The following is a 15,659-nucleotide window of genomic DNA, read 5'->3' as shown; positions in this document are numbered from 1 at the left end:
TGTGTTTTTAGTAGAGCCGGGGTTTTACCATGTTGGCCAGGCTGAAGTGCAGTAGAGAGATCTCGACTCACTGTAAGATGCGCCTCCCGGGTTCACGCCATTCTCCTGCCTGAGCCTCCCGAGTAGCTGGGACTACAGGTGCCGGCCACCACACCCGGCTAATTTTTTGTATTTTTAGTAGAGCCAGGGTTTCACCATGTTGGCCAGGCTGGTCTTGAACTCCTGACCTCAGGTGATCCACCCACCTCGGCCTCCCGAAGTGCTGGGATCACAGGCATGAGCCACCACGCCCGGCGTCTTATGTCTTTCTTGAAACTAATTGTAACTGTTGAAAATGGAACTTACCAGGTGGAAATAACTAAATCCTGAAGTACATTGAACCAAAATGTTTTCCCCTATAGGGACATTTTCTCCCAAAAGGAGAATTGAACTGGAAACAATATAGTACATAGGATTATATAATTATGTTCAATTTCTTAATGAGAATGGTTTTCTTACATGCTGGGCTCAAATATGAGTGATATCACAGTCCATTGAGCTTGGAACCCCTGTGCAAGGTGCTTTCGGAGTATTGAGCTTATCTGCGAGTTCCTTTTATCAGAATCTTACTTAACGCACGTTAAATTAGAAAGGCATACAAAAGAATGTCCTTAGAAATAAAACTTCTCATAGCGAGTAATGTCTGTTTCAGGAAATGGGCCTGAGTTTACAGTGGCTGTATTCTGCTCGTGGAGACTTCTTCCGTGCTACTTCCAGACTAACAACAGATTTCGGGAATGCTGAGAAAACAGACAGATTTGTCATGAAGAAACTCAATGATCGTGTCATGAGAGTAAGTAAACTTTTGGGAAAGGAGGAACTAAAGTATGTGTAAAATAACTGATAAATCTTACACTTCTGCAAAGTGGACAAACTCTAGGAGTCTAGAATTCCTTTAAGAAGGGAGCATTAATGGTTTAGCTGTCATTTTCTGTTTCTGCTGTCTAATTCAGAACTGAGTCAAACCTAGTCTTTTTGGAAGAGACTTGCTGTAAAACTTCCATGTATGCTCCAATGGGGAAAAGAATCTGAACACATTTAAAGTTTTCCTTTGTAAAATGAATCAGTTTCCTTTAAAAAAAATTTTTTTTTTTTGAGACAGAGTTTCACTGTTGTTGCCCAAGCTGGAGTGCAATGGCACGGTCTCGGCTCACCGCACCCTCCACCTCCCGGGTTCAAGTGATTCTCCTGCCTTAGCCTCCTGAGTTGCTGTGATTACAGGTGCCCAACACCAGACCCGGCTCATTTTTTGTATTTTTAGTAGAAACGGAGTTTCACCATGTTAGCCAGGCCGGTCTCGAACTCCCAACCTCAGGTGATCCACCTGCCTTGGCCTCCCAAAGTGCTGGTATTACAGGCGTGAGCCACTGTGCCCAGCCTCCTTTAGAATTTTAACCTTAGAAGATTAGCATTAGCCTGGTTCTCAGCATTCTTTTTTCCTTACTCTGCTATAGAAAGTCTGATCAGCTGGCTGGGTACAGTGGCTCATGCCTGTAATTCCAGTACTTTGGGAGGCCGAGGCAAGCGGATCACCTGAGGTCGGGAGTTCAAGACCAGCCTGACCAACATGGAGAAACCCCATCTCTACTAAAAATACAAAAATTAGCTGGGCGTGGTGGTGCATGCCTGTAATTCCAGCTGCTCAGGAGGCTGAGGCAGGAGAATTACTTGAACCCAGGAGGTGGAGGTTGCAGTGAGCTGAGATCGCGCCATTGTACTCCAGCCTGGGCAACAAGAGCGAAACTCTATCTCAACAACAACAAAAAGCCGGGCACGGTGGCTCACACCTGTAATCCCAGCATGAATTGCTTGAACTCGGGAGGTGGAGGGTACGGGTGAGCCGAGATTGCGCTGTTGCACTCCAGTCTGGGCAACAAGAGCGAAACTCTGTGTCAAAAAAAAAAAAAAAAAAAAAGTCTGATCAGCATTCTTAAATTTGGGACATTTTACATTTGCAGTGAACCGTTGTTTTACTACAAAAGTCACAGGGCTGTGTACATTTGAAGTGAACCGTTGTTTTACTACAAAAGTCACAGGGCTGTGTAAATTGCCTTGTGTGTTGTTTTTGTAGGTGGAGTATCACTTCCTCTCTCCCTACGTATCTCCAAAAGAGTCTCCTTTCCGACATGTCTTCTGGGGCTCCGGCTCTCACACACTGCCAGCTTTACTGGAGAACTTGAAACTGCGTAAACAAAATAACGGTGCTTTTAATGAAACGCTGTTCAGAAACCAGTTGGCTCTAGCTACTTGGACTATTCAGGGAGCTGCAAATGCCCTCTCTGGTGACGTTTGGGACATTGACAATGAGTTTTAAATGTGATACCCATAGCTTCCATGAGAACAGCAGGGTAGTCTGGTTTCTAGACTTGTGCTGATCGTGCTAAATTTTCAGTAGGGCTACAAAACCTGATGTTAAAATTCCATCCCATCATCTTGGTACTACTAGATGTCTTTAGGCAGCAGCTTTTAATACAGGGTAGATAACCCGTACTTCAAGTTAAAGTGAATAACCACTTAAAAAATGTCCATGATGGAATATTCCCCTATCTCTAGAATTTTAAGTGCTTTGTAATGGGAACTGCCTCTTTCCTGTTGTTGTTAATGAAAATGTCAGAAACCAGTTATGTGAATGATCTCTCTGAATCCTAAGGGCTGGTCTCTGCTGAAGGTTGTAAGTGGTCGCTTACTTTGAGTGATCCTCCAACTTCATTTGATGCTAAATAGGAGATACCAGGTTGAAAGACCTTCTCCAAATGAGATCTAAGCCTTTCCATAAGGAATGTAGCTGGTTTCCTCATTCCTGAAAGAAACAGTTAACTTTCAGAAGAGATGGGCTTGTTTTCTTGCCAATGAGGTCTGAAATGGAGGTCCTTCTGCTGGATAAAATGAGGTTCAACTGTTGATTGCAGGAATAAGGCCTTAATATGTTAACCTCAGTGTCATTTATGAAAAGAGGGGACCAGAAGCCAAAGACTTAGTATATTTTCTTTTCCTCTGTCCCTTCCCCCATAAGCCTCCATTTAGTTCTTTGTTATTTTTGTTTCTTCCAAAGCACATTGAAAGAGAACCAGTTTCAGGTGTTTAGTTGCAGACTCAGTTTGTCAGACTTTAAAGAATAATATGCTGCCAAATTTTGGCCAAAGTGTTAATCTTAGGGGAGAGCTTTCTGTCCTTTTGGCACTGAGATATTTATTGTTTATTTATCAGTGACAGAGTTCACTATAAATGGTGTTTTTTTAATAGAATATAATTATCGGAAGCAGTGCCTTCCATAATTATGACAGTTATACTGTCGGTTTTTTTTAAATAAAAGCAGCATCTGCTAATAAAACCCAACAGATACTGGAAGTTTTGCATTTATGGTCAACACTTAAGGGTTTTAGAAAACAGCCGTCAGCCAAATGTAATTGAATAAAGTTGAAGCTAAGATTTAGAGATGAATTAAATTTAATTAGGGGTTGCTAAGAAGCGAGCGCTGACCGGATAAGAATGCTAGTTTTCCTAAATGCAATGAATTGTGACCAAGTTATAAATAAATGTCACTTAAAGGCTGTGGTAGTACTCCTGCAAAATTTTATAGCTCAGTTTATCCAAGGTGTAACTCTAATTCCCATTTTGCAAAATTTCCAGTACCTTTGTCACAATCCTAACACATTATCGGGAGCAGTGTCTTCCATAATGTATAAAGAACAAGGTAGTTTTTACCTACCACAGTGTCTGTATCGGAGACAGTGATCTCCATATGTTACACTAAGGGTGTAAGTAATTATCGGGAACAGTGTTTCCCATAATTTTCTTCATGCAATGACATCTTCAAAGCTTGAAGATCGTTAGTATCTAACATGTATCCCAACTCCTATAATTCCCTATCTTTTAGTTTTAGTTGCAGAAACATTTTGTGGTCATTAAGCATTTGGTGGGTAAATTCAACCACTGTAAAATGAAATTACTACAAAATTTGAAATTTAGCTTGGGTTTTTGTTACCTTTATGGTTTCTCCAGGTCCTCTACTTAATGAGATAGTAGCATACATTTATAATGTTTGCTATTGACAAGTCATTTTAACTTTATCACATTATTTGCATGTTACCTCCTATAAACTTAGTGCGGACAAGTTTTAATCCAGAATTGACCTTTTGACTTAAAGCAGGGGGACTTTGTATAGAAGGTTTGGGGGGTGTGGGGAAGGAGAGTCCCCTGAAGGTCTTTGACACGTCTGCCTACCCATTCGTGGTGATCAATTAAATGTAGGTATGAATAAGTTCGAAGCTCCGTGAGTGAACCATCATTATAAACGTGATGATCAGCTGTTTGTCATAGGGCAGTTGGAAACGGCCTCCTAGGAAAAAGTTCATAGGGTCTCTTCAGGTTCTTAGTGTCACTTACCTAGATTTACAGCCTCACTTGAATGTGTCACTACTCACAGTCTCTTTAATCTTCAGTTGTATCTTTAATCTCCTCTTTTATCTTGGACTGACATTTAGCGTAGCTAAGTGAAAAGGTCATAGCTGAGATTCCTGGTTCGGGTGTTACGCATACATACTTAAATGAAAGCATGTGACATGTTCGTCGTATAACACAATATGAATACAGGGCATGCATTTTGCAGCAGTGAGTCTCTTCAGAAAACCCTTTTCTATAGTTAGGGTTGAGTTACTTCCTATCAAGCCAGTACGTGCTAACAGGCTCAATATTCCTGAATGAAATATCAGACTAGTGACAAGCTCCTGGTCTTGAGATGTCTTCTTGTTAAGGAGATGGGCCTTTTGGAGGTAAAGGATAAAATGAATGAGTTCTGTCATGATTCACTATTTTAGAACTTGCATGACCTTTACTGTGTTAGCTCTTTGAATGTTCTTGAAATTTTAGACTTTCTTTGTAAACAAATGATATGTCCTTATCATTGTATAAAAGCTGTTATGTGCAACAGTGTGGAGATTCCTTGTCTGATTTAATAAAATACTTAAACACTGAGTTGTCATTTCTTTAGATAAATTTTTTAAAAAGAGCAATTTTAGGCTCATAGCAAAATTAAACAGAATTCCCACACATCCACTGTTTCTGCCACTTACACATCCTCCATGACTGTCAACAGCTTGCGCCAGAGCGGCATATTTGTTACAATGGGCAGCCTACACGGGTGCACCATTAGCACCGTCAGCATCATTAGTCTACTGTTTACCTTAGGGTTTGTTCTACGGTTTTTGACAAATATGTAATATTCTAGTAGCTTACAGAATAGTTTTTATTGCTGTAAATCTTGTGCTCTGCCCATTCATCCATCTCTTCTATAAGGCCCTGGCAACCACAGATCTTACTATATCCATAATTTTACCTTTTCCAGAATGTCATACAGTTGGAATCAGAATATAGCCTTTTCAGATTGGCCTCTTTCACTAAGCAATAGCATTTGTTTCCTCCATGTCTTCATGACATGATACCTCATTTCTTTTTAGCACAGAACAATATTCTGTTGTCTGCAGTTACCATAGTTTATCTAGCTCACCTACTTACTAAGTAATCTTGCTTCTAAGTTTTGGCAGTTATGAATAAACTGATGAGCACCTGTGTGTATATTTTTTCTGTGAACATAGGTCTTCAGCTCTTTAGGTAAATACCAAGGTACATGATTGCTGCTGTCTTCTAAGTGGGCGATCTCAGCCCACTGCAGCCTCCACCTCAAGCAATTCTCCTACCTCAGCCTCCGAATAGCTGGGATTACAGGTATCTGCCACCACGCCTAGCTAATTTTCATATTTCTAGTAGACATGGGGTTTCACCATGTTGGCCGGGATAGTCTTGAACTCCTGATCTCAGGTGATCCGCCTGCCTCAGCCTCCCAAAGTATTGGGATTACAGGCGTGAGCCACCATGCCCAGCTTCTATTGGCAATTTCTAAATATACAATATATTGTCACCATGTACCACATATGTAATTTTATTTATTTTTGAGACAGAATCTTTGCTGTCGTCCAGGCTGGAGTGCAGTGGCGCTGTCTTGGCTCCCCGCAACCCCCACCTCCTGGGTTCAAGTGATTCTCCTGCCTCAGCCTCCTGAGCAACTGGGATTACAAGTGTGGGCCACCATGCCTGGTTAATTTTTGTATTTTTAGTAGAGATGGGGTTTCACCGTGTTGGCCAGGCTGGTCTTGAACTCCTGACTTCAAGTGATCTGCCCACCTCGGCCTCCCAAAGTGCTGGGATTACAGGTGTGAGCCACCACCACGCTCTGCCTCCTTTTTTTTTTTTTTTTTTTCCGAGACAGTCTCGCTCCATCGCCTAGGCTGGAGTGTAGTGGTGCGATCTCAGCTCACTGCAACCTCCACCTCCCAAGTTCAAGCAATTCTTGTGCCTCAGCCTCCTGAGAGGCTGGGATTACAGGTGTGCTCCATACCGCATCTTCAAACTCCCTTGTACCTCAAGCAACACACATCTCAGTTTTGGCTAGCCATATTTCAGGTGCTCAGTAGCCACATGGTTACTGGACACCAGCTCTATAGCAAAAGGCGTAATTGTTGAGAGTTTTCTTATTTTGGCCTTCTACCGTGTGGTTACCAAAAAATCCATTACACAATTGAATCTCATTGCTATGAGTGCCAGCCAGGATTCTTAAGTATGGCCACAAAAATTGTGGCCCCTAGAATTGGGAAGCCTAATTGCCTCACCTATGCCCCAGCTTTCCCCTGTCCAAATTAGCCACATTCATACCCTTGAGAAGCAAGATGATTATTAAACTGCTGTATTCTACAGGAGAAACTGCCTATGTGAAAGAAGGTCATAGGTTAGGAAGCTGCCCTAAACAAATATTTGTAAAACACCTGGTTATCTGCAAGACAGCTTTGCCTAGAATTCAATATCAGATACCAATGTCTTCCTTGTGGCTGTCAACAGGTTTAGGTGCTGAGTTAAATAAAGCCTTTGCAGTTTGCTGCATTTGCCCTTTAAGCTGCCTCATGCTTAATCCACCCCAAATGGACAGCTTTGTATAATTTTCTTTTTTTTTTTTTTTTTTTTTCTGAAATGGAGTTTCATTCTTGTTGCCCAGGCTGGAGTGCAATGGCATGATCTCAGCTCACTGCAACCTCTGCCTTCCAGGTTTAAGCGATTCTCCTGCCTCAGCCTCCCCAGTAGCTGAGATTACAGGTGCATGCCACCATGCTCGGCTAATTTTTGTATTTTTAGTAGAGATGGGGTTTCACCATGTTGGCCAGGCTGGTCTCGAACTCCTGACCTCAGGTGATCCGCCCGCCTTGGCCTCCCAAAGTGCTGGGATTAAAGGCGTGAGCCACCGCACCTGGCCAGCTTTGTATAATTTTTAATGCCTTTTTTGAAAATATTCACATACGGTCAAAGTGCAGAAAAGTCTGTATTAAAAAGTATTTTCCTCTTAGTCTCCAGAGTTGTCATCCCTCTAAATCTCCACAATTACCAATTTTTCTTTTTTTATTTTGAGATGGTCTCGCTCTGTCACCCAGGCTGGATTGCAGTGGCATGATTTCAGCTTGCTGCAACCTCCACCTCCTGGGTTCCAGCTATCCTCCTACCTAAGCCTCCTGAGAGTAGCTGGGACTACAGACAGGCGACACCATGCCCAACTAAGCTAATTTTTGTATTTTTTGAGAGTTGGGGTTTTGCCTTGTTACCCAGGCTGGTCTCAAACTCCTGGACTGAAGTAATACACCTGCCTCAGCCTCCCAAAATGCTGGGATTACAGGTGTGAGCCACTGGGCCTGGCCATTTACCGATTTCTTATGTACATTTTCAAAGTTGTCTGTGCATAAATGAGAATTCTATACCAGATCTTCCTAAAAGCATATATGGGGGCTCTGGTTCCACGGTCACCACATCAGCCTCCTACAACCTATCCCTCCTGCTGCTTACAGCCAGAAGCTCAGTAAGACGGGGGGAAAACTCTCCCAAACCTGAGATGTAAACAAAGGTAGGCAAACTGTGGAGGGGAGTAAAACTTGGAGAAGTGACCTCAAAAGGGAAAGAATTGGCAGGAACCAAAAGAGGAACAAACAAAAAAACTGGTAAAGTGGCATGCTGAGTCCAGCCATATCAATAATTACATTATTGACATGTTAACATTCTAATCAAGACTGATGATTAAAAAACAATCAAGGCCCATTTATATGCTGCCTATAAGAAACTTTAAAGACAGATGAAAGGGGAAAAAATACAATATGTACACTAGCATACTATGACTGGAATGGTTATATAAATATAAGATTAAATAGACTTTGAACAGATAGTACCGTAAAGATAGGAATATTTTATAATTGTAAAGAGAGCCATTCAGGAAGATAGCAGACTTATAAATACGTATGCACCTTAAAATACATGAAAAAGAAATGAAAATTCTGCCATTAAAATAGATTTTAACACCCATTTCTTAGCAGTAAATAGAGAAACTAGACCAAAAAAATCAGGACAAATTATTTGAACCACTGTATCAGCCACCTCAATCTAATTGACATTTGTAGAACACCACATTCAACAACTGCAAAATATACTTTTCTTAGGTATATGTGGTATATTCAGCAAGATAGACCATATACTGGGTGATACGGTTTGGATTTGTGTCCCTGCCCAAATCTCACGTCAAATCGTAATCCCCAGTGTTGGAGGAGGGGGCCTGGTGGGAGGTGGTTGGATCACAGGGGCGGAATGCCCCCTTGCTGCTGTCATGATGGATCCCACGAGACCGGGTAGTTTGAGAGTGCGCAGCGCCTTTGCCGTCTTCCTCCTCCTCCAGCCGTGTGGGATGCGCCTGCTTCCCCTCTGCCTTCTGCCATGATGGCGCATTTCCTGAGGCCTCCCCAGTCATGCTTCCCGTGTAGCCGGCGGAACCATGAGCCAATTAAACCTCTTTTCTTTATGAATTACCCAGTCTCAGGTAGTTCTTTAAAGCAATGTGAGAATGGACTAATACATTGGGTGGTAAAACAAGTCTCAATTTTTTTTTTGTTTTGTTTTTGACTTGGAGTTTTGCTCTTGTTGAAGATTATGTAGCTCGTTTCGGGAAGCTTCTATCTTCTTACGATCTGCAGCATCTATCCTGTAAACAATAGCCTTGACTCGTCGCTGTCACACGGGCTGGAGTGCCGTGGCGCGATCTCGGCTCACTGCAAGCTCCGCCTCCCGGGTTCAAGCGATTCTTCTCCCTCAGCCTCCGAGTAGCTGGGACTACAGGCACCCGCTACCACGCCCAGCTAATTTTTTGTGTTTTTAGTAGAGACGGGGGTTTCACCGTGTTGCCCAGGCTGGTCTCGAACTCCTGACCTCAGGCGATCCACCCGCCTCGGCCTCCCAAAGTGCTGGGGTTACAAGCGTGAGTCACCTCCCGGCCGGTCCTGGATCTTTATTGTGACATAACCTTTAGTTACTTTCCTCGTGTTGAAGCCCACTGTGTCCGTCATATCTCCGCTGAATTCACCTTACGTGATGGCAGTGACGAAGGTGGCCTTGCCCGAGTACTGCAGCCCACGAGCATCAGCTCCATCTCCTCCTTCCAGACGAGCGAAGGGGACCGTCCGGCAGGCGGCAGATGAGCGCTAGCATGATGGCGGCTGTGAGCCAGGACGACCCTCCACAGGAGCGGCCTCCACCTGAGCCCACGACGGCTCCTCCAGGCCCGCGCCACACAGGCGGGCACAGGCCAGCGGTAGCGGCCTTAATTTTTTTTTTTTTTTTTTTTTTTTAAAGACAAGCTCTTGCTATGTTGCCCAAGCTGGTCTTGAACTCCTGGCCTCAAGTGATCCTCCCACCTCAGCCTCGAGTTGCTGGGATTCCAGATGTGAGTCGCTGCGTCTGGGGCTGGCTCTCTGAACAACTTTATGTCCCCAAATTTGACAAATATAAGTAGACAAATTTATTGATATACTCAAATTACCAAAATTAATATAAAATCAGGACATCTGAGTAGACCCATATATACAATTATTATTTTTAAATCTGCATGTCTATTTTACTTCCATCACAAAAATATTACATATATAAAATTGTGGTCCACTTTCTTCTCCTTGACCTCAAATTTAACACATTTTGTTCCTTTTTTTTTTTTTTTTTTTTTTTTGGAGAGAGCATCTCACTCCCTCACCCAGGCTGGAGTACAGAGGTGGCTCATTGCAACCTCCACCTCCTGGGCTCAAGCGATTCTCCTGCCTCAGCCTCCTGAGTAGCTGGGATTATAGGCATCCGCCACCATTCCTGGCTAATTTTTGTATTTTTAGTAAAGACGGGGTTTCACCATATTGGCCAGGCTGGTCTCGAACTCCCAGCCTCAGGTGATCCGCCTGCCTCACCCTCCCAAAGTGCTGGTATTATAGGTGTGAGCCACTGCACCCGGCCAATTTCCACACTTTAATTTCACTCAAGTAAAAGCAGGATCACATTCCTGACATGAGAACTAATATTTCACATCATTAGTTTGGATTCGATATGTTCTTGATTGATTGTTTCTCGGGAATAATAACTCATCTTTCCTACATGTTATTTCTCTTTTATTGATTGAGGAAATAAATGTAATGACCATCATAGATTTGTGATGAATATCTCTTTCCTGTGTTCAGTAAGACAGGTGTACATAGGTGTAATTCAAAACCGTAATGATGCCGGGCGCAGCGGCTCACACCGGTAATCCTAACACTTTGGGAGGCCAAGATGGGTGGATCACTTGAGGTCAGGAGTTCGAGACCAGCCTGGCCAACATGGTGAAGCCGCATGTCTACTAAAAATACAAAAATTACCTGGGCGTGGTGGTGCGTGCCTGTTATCCCAGCTACTTGAGAGGCTGAGGCAGGACAATTGCTTGAACCTGGGAGGCAGAGGTTATGGTGAGCTGAGACTGCGCCACTGCACTCCAGCCTGGGCAACAAGAGCGAAACCCCATCTCACAACTCAATTACACAAACTTTTTTAGAACATAGAGGAGGAACGATTGTCCAACTTGTTATGAAGCCAACATAACATGCCCAAAACTAACAAAGATAGTATAAAAACAAAAATTACAGACCAATATTTTCATGAATATATATGCAAAAATCCTTCACAAAATACGAGCAAATTGAATCCAATATATCATGACCAAGTAGAGTTTATTACAGGAGTGCAAGTGTAGGTTAACATTAAAAAATCAGTATATCTGGCAATTCCATGCATATGTATATATCCAAGATAAATGAAAACATGTCCACATAAAAATACATACGGGAATGTTCATAGCAGCATTATTTATAATAGCCTCAAATTGGAAACAGCCCAAAAGTCTATCACCGGATGAACAAATAAACAAAATATGATGTAAGCACACAAGGGAATACGATGTAAGCACACAAGGGAATACGATGTAAGCACACAAGGGAATACGATGTAAGCACACAGGGGAATACGATGTAAGCACACAAGGGAATACGATGTAAGCACACAAGGGAATACGATGTAAGCACACAAGGGAATACGATGTAAGCACACAAGGGAATACGATGTAAGCACACAAGGGAATACGATGTAAGCACACAGGGGAATACGATGTAAGCACACAAGGGAATACGATGTAAGCACACAGGGGAATACGATGTAAGCACACAAGGGAATATGCTTTGGCAATGAAAAGAAATGGAGTGATGTCATAGATGGTGGTATATTAGGAAGTGCCAGGAAGCCATCTTTCCACTTAACGACGATTGCGTTGTCAGGAACTGTTCTGGGTCATTATTGTGGAACTCGAGTCTAGTTGAACATGTGCAGTATCCAGGAGAGAACCCAATTTTTGGCTTTGTCGGCAGTGCCTCAAATCCCCACTTCCCAGCCCCACAGCAGGCAGCTGAGAGAAGGGTGGTCTCCATTCCTGGGGTGGCTTCCGGAAGCCGGGGTGGGCAATAAGAACCTCGTCTTCCAAACCTCAGGATTCTGTATTTTGATGGCTGATTGCTGCTTTTGACTGGGGAAGGTGACTGCTGAGGTAATAGAACAAAAACCTTAGTGACCATACATAACAAGGCATGCTTCGCAAAAAATAGTTCAGAAAAGTCACAATGGATGGCTCCAACACTCAATAAACAAGGTTCTGCAACCCCTGAGGACTGAGGGAATTAGATCTCCAGAGTTACTGCAACACAGTGTTCAAATATTTCCAGTTCTCAATGAGGAAATTACAAAACAGAGAAACAAGAATGTGTAGCCTACACACGGAGAGGGGGAGAAACCAATTTGACAGAAATTAGCCCCTGAGGAAGCCCAGACACTGGAATTATTAGTCCAAGATGTTAAATCAACTGTGTTAAATATGTCAATGAGCTAAAGGAAACTATGGAAAAAAAATAAAGGAAATCAAGAAAACTATACATGAACCAATGAGAATATCAATAAAGAGAAATTATTACAAGGAACCAAATAGAAAATCTGGAGCTGAAAAATAAAATAACTGAAATAAAAAAGTTGCTATAGGGTGGGGCATGGTGGCTCATGCCTATAATCTCAGCACTTTGGGAGGCTGAGGCACGTGGATCACTTCAGCTCAGGAATTTGAGACCAGCCTGGGCAACACGGCAATACCCCAGCTCTACAAAAAACACAAAAATTAGCTGGGTGTGGTGGCACGTACTTATAGTCTCAGCTACTCAGGGGGCTGAGAAGGTGGGAGAATCGCTTGAGCCTGTGAAGTCAAGGCTACAATGAGCCATGTTTGTGCCACTGCACTCCAGCCTGAGTGACGAATGAGACTCTGTCTCAAAAAAAAAAAAAGAAAAGAAAATCACTCTAGGGGTTCACATTTGAGCAGGCAGAAGAAAGGATCAGTAAACTGTAATATAAGAAAATTAAAACTCCCCAGTCTGGCAGGTGCAGTGGTTTACACCTGTAATCTCTGTTCTTTGGGAGGTTGGGGCAGGAGGATCAATTGAGACCCGGGCAAGATGGCAAGATCCCATCTGTAAAAAAAAAAAAAAAAAAAAAATTCTTCTTTTAAATTAGCCAGGTGTGGTGGCAGGTACCATAGTCCCACGTACTTGGAATGTGGAGGTGGGAGGATTGCTTGAGCCAGGAGTTGGGGATTAGAGTGAGCTATGATCACACCACTGTCCTCTAGCCTGGGCAACAGGGTGAGACTCTGTCTCTAAAACAACGAACTATCCAATCTGAAGAGCAGAGTGGAAAAAGAATGAAGAAAAATAAACAACAGAGCCTGAGGTCCCTGTGGGATACCATTAAACATGCCAACATGTATATTATAAAAGTCCCAGAAGAAGACAGAGATAAACGGGAAGAAAAAACATTTGAAGAAACGATGGTTAAAACTTTCCAAATCTGAGGAAAACCATGAATACACACATCTAAGAAGCTCAGTGAACTTCAGGTAGGATATACTCAAATAAATGCACACTGAGACATATAATCAAGTTATCAAAACCCAAAGGAAGAATAGAAGAATTTTGAAAGCAGCAAAAGAGAACTGACACATCACATCACATAGAAGAGGAGCCTTGGTAAGATGATTACCAGCCACATTCAAGAGGGCCTGGTAATCTTACCAGCTGCTTCTCTTCAGAAACCATGGAGGCCAGAGGCAATGGGGATGACATGAAGTTCTGAAAGAAAAAAACTGGCAACCAAGAATTCTATATCTGCCAAAGCTGTTCTTCAACAATGAAAGAGAAAATAAAGACATTTCCAGATGAACAACAGCTCAGGGAGCTCATTACCAGTATAACCAATCTGCAAGAAACACTAAGTGGTGTAAGGCTGAAATGAAAGGACACTGGACAGCGACTCAAGCCATGAGACCAAAAGAAAGAGCAGTGGTAAAGGGAACTATGTGGATAAATATAAAAGCCAGTATTATTGTACTTTCGGCATTCCTTGTGGCTTTTCTCTTTTTCTTATATAATAGGCAAATGCACAAAACAATAATTACAAATCTATGTTAATCAGTACACAATGTATAAAGAAGTAATCTGTGACAATAACATATAAAGAGGGAAAGACAGATTTATAGGAGCATAGTACATACTATTGGATCTAAGCTGGAATTATTCGAACTAGGTTGTTACAAATTTAAGGCTGGGCGTGGTGGCTCATGCCTGTAATCCCAGCACTTTGGGTGGCCGAGGCAGGTGGATCACTTGAGGCCAGTATTAGAGGCCAGCCTGCCCAACACGGTGAAACGCTGTCTTTACTAAAAATACAAAAATTAGCTGGGTGTGGTGGTGGATGCCTGTAATCCCAGCTACTTGGGAGGCTGAGGCAGGAGAATCACTTGAACCCAGGAGGTGGAGGCTGCAGTGAGCCGAGATTGCTCTACTGCACTCCAGCCTGGGCGACAGAGTGAGACCCTGTCTCAGAACAAAACAAAACAAAACTAGGTTGTTATACATTTAAGATGTGAATTGTAGCCCCCATGTTAACCGTTAAGAAAATAATTTAAAAATGTACAGAAATGGAATGAAGACAGGAGTTTAAAAAGTACACTTAAAAAAATACAAAAAGGCAGTAATGAAGGCATTGAGGAATTTTTAAAATGTAAGACATACAAAAACAAATGCATAAATGGCAGAAGAAAATATCGTTTTATCACTAATATTAAATGTAACTGAATTAAACTCTCCTATGAAAAGGCTGGGATTGGCAGATTGGATTTAAAAGAAAAAAACAAGACCCATCTATATGTTGTCAACAAGAGATTCACTCTAGATATAAGGACACAATGTTGGAAGTAAAATGATGAAAAAAGGTATTTTACCAAATAGTAATTAAAAGAGAGCTGAGTGGCTGTATTATTATCGATAAAATAGACTTTAAAATGATTACAAAATACAAAAAAGGGCATTATATAGTGATAAAAGATTTGACACAAACTTGTTTTGGCACCTGGCCAAAAACAAGTTTTAATACATTTTAACAGACTGAAGTCAGACAAAGCATTTTTTCCAATCACAATGGAATGAAACTAGAAATGAATAACAATGAAAACTTGAAAATTCACACATATATGGAAATTAACACTCTTTTTTTTTTTTTTTTTGAGATGGAGTCTTGCTCTGTTGCCCAGGCTGGAGTGCAATGGCACGATCTCGGCTGACTGCAACCTCTGCCTCCCGGGTTCAAGCGATTCTCCTGCCTCACCCTCCCCAGTAGCTGGGATTACAGGCGCGCACCACCATACCCAGCTAATTTTTGTATTTTTAGTAGAGATGGGGTTTCACCGTGTTAGCCAGGCTGGTCTCGAACTCCTGACCTCGTGACCCACCCGCCTCGAACTCCCAAAGTGCTGGGATTACAGGCGTGAGCCACTGTGCCCGTCTGCCATTATGAATATTGATGCAAAATGTTTAATACTAGCAAACCAAATTTAGCAGCTTATCAAAATAATTATATACTGTGACTAAGTGAGGTTTAGTCTGTAAATGCAAGGATGGTTCAACATAGGAAAATCAACCAAGGTGATGCACCACATTAATAGAATGAAGGGCAAAACCCCAAATGATCATCTCAATTGATACAGAAAAAGTATTTGACAAAATCCAACACACTTTCATGATAAAGCAGTCAATAAACTAGGAATGGAAGGGAATTCCTTCAAAATAATAAAGGTTATATCTGAAAAACCCACAGCTAATATC

The 15,659-nt window shown here is 42.2% G+C and overlaps 1 protein-coding gene across 2 annotated transcripts in view; it reads left to right on the top strand.

The window, feature by feature from the left end:
- Positions 1-5,013, top strand: part of TFRC (transferrin receptor) — a 70,663-nt gene extending 65,650 nt beyond the window's left edge. For both annotated transcript variants that reach the window (XM_055382736.2, XM_004038250.4), the window contains exons 18-19: positions 692-832; positions 2,111-5,013. In XM_055382736.2, the coding sequence (XP_055238711.1) occupies positions 692-832; positions 2,111-2,353 (384 nt within the window). In that variant the 3' untranslated portion in view covers positions 2,354-5,013. The remainder of the gene's footprint in view (positions 1-691; positions 833-2,110) is intronic.
- Positions 5,014-15,659: the final 10,646 nt, after the last annotated feature.

The sequence above is a fragment of the Gorilla gorilla genome, chromosome 2, assembly GCF_029281585.2.
Source record: "Gorilla gorilla gorilla isolate KB3781 chromosome 2, NHGRI_mGorGor1-v2.1_pri, whole genome shotgun sequence".
NCBI lineage: Eukaryota > Metazoa > Chordata > Mammalia > Primates > Hominidae > Gorilla > Gorilla gorilla.
Note: the sequence above shows the minus strand (reverse complement) of the source record. Positions and strands in the feature narration are given on the sequence as shown.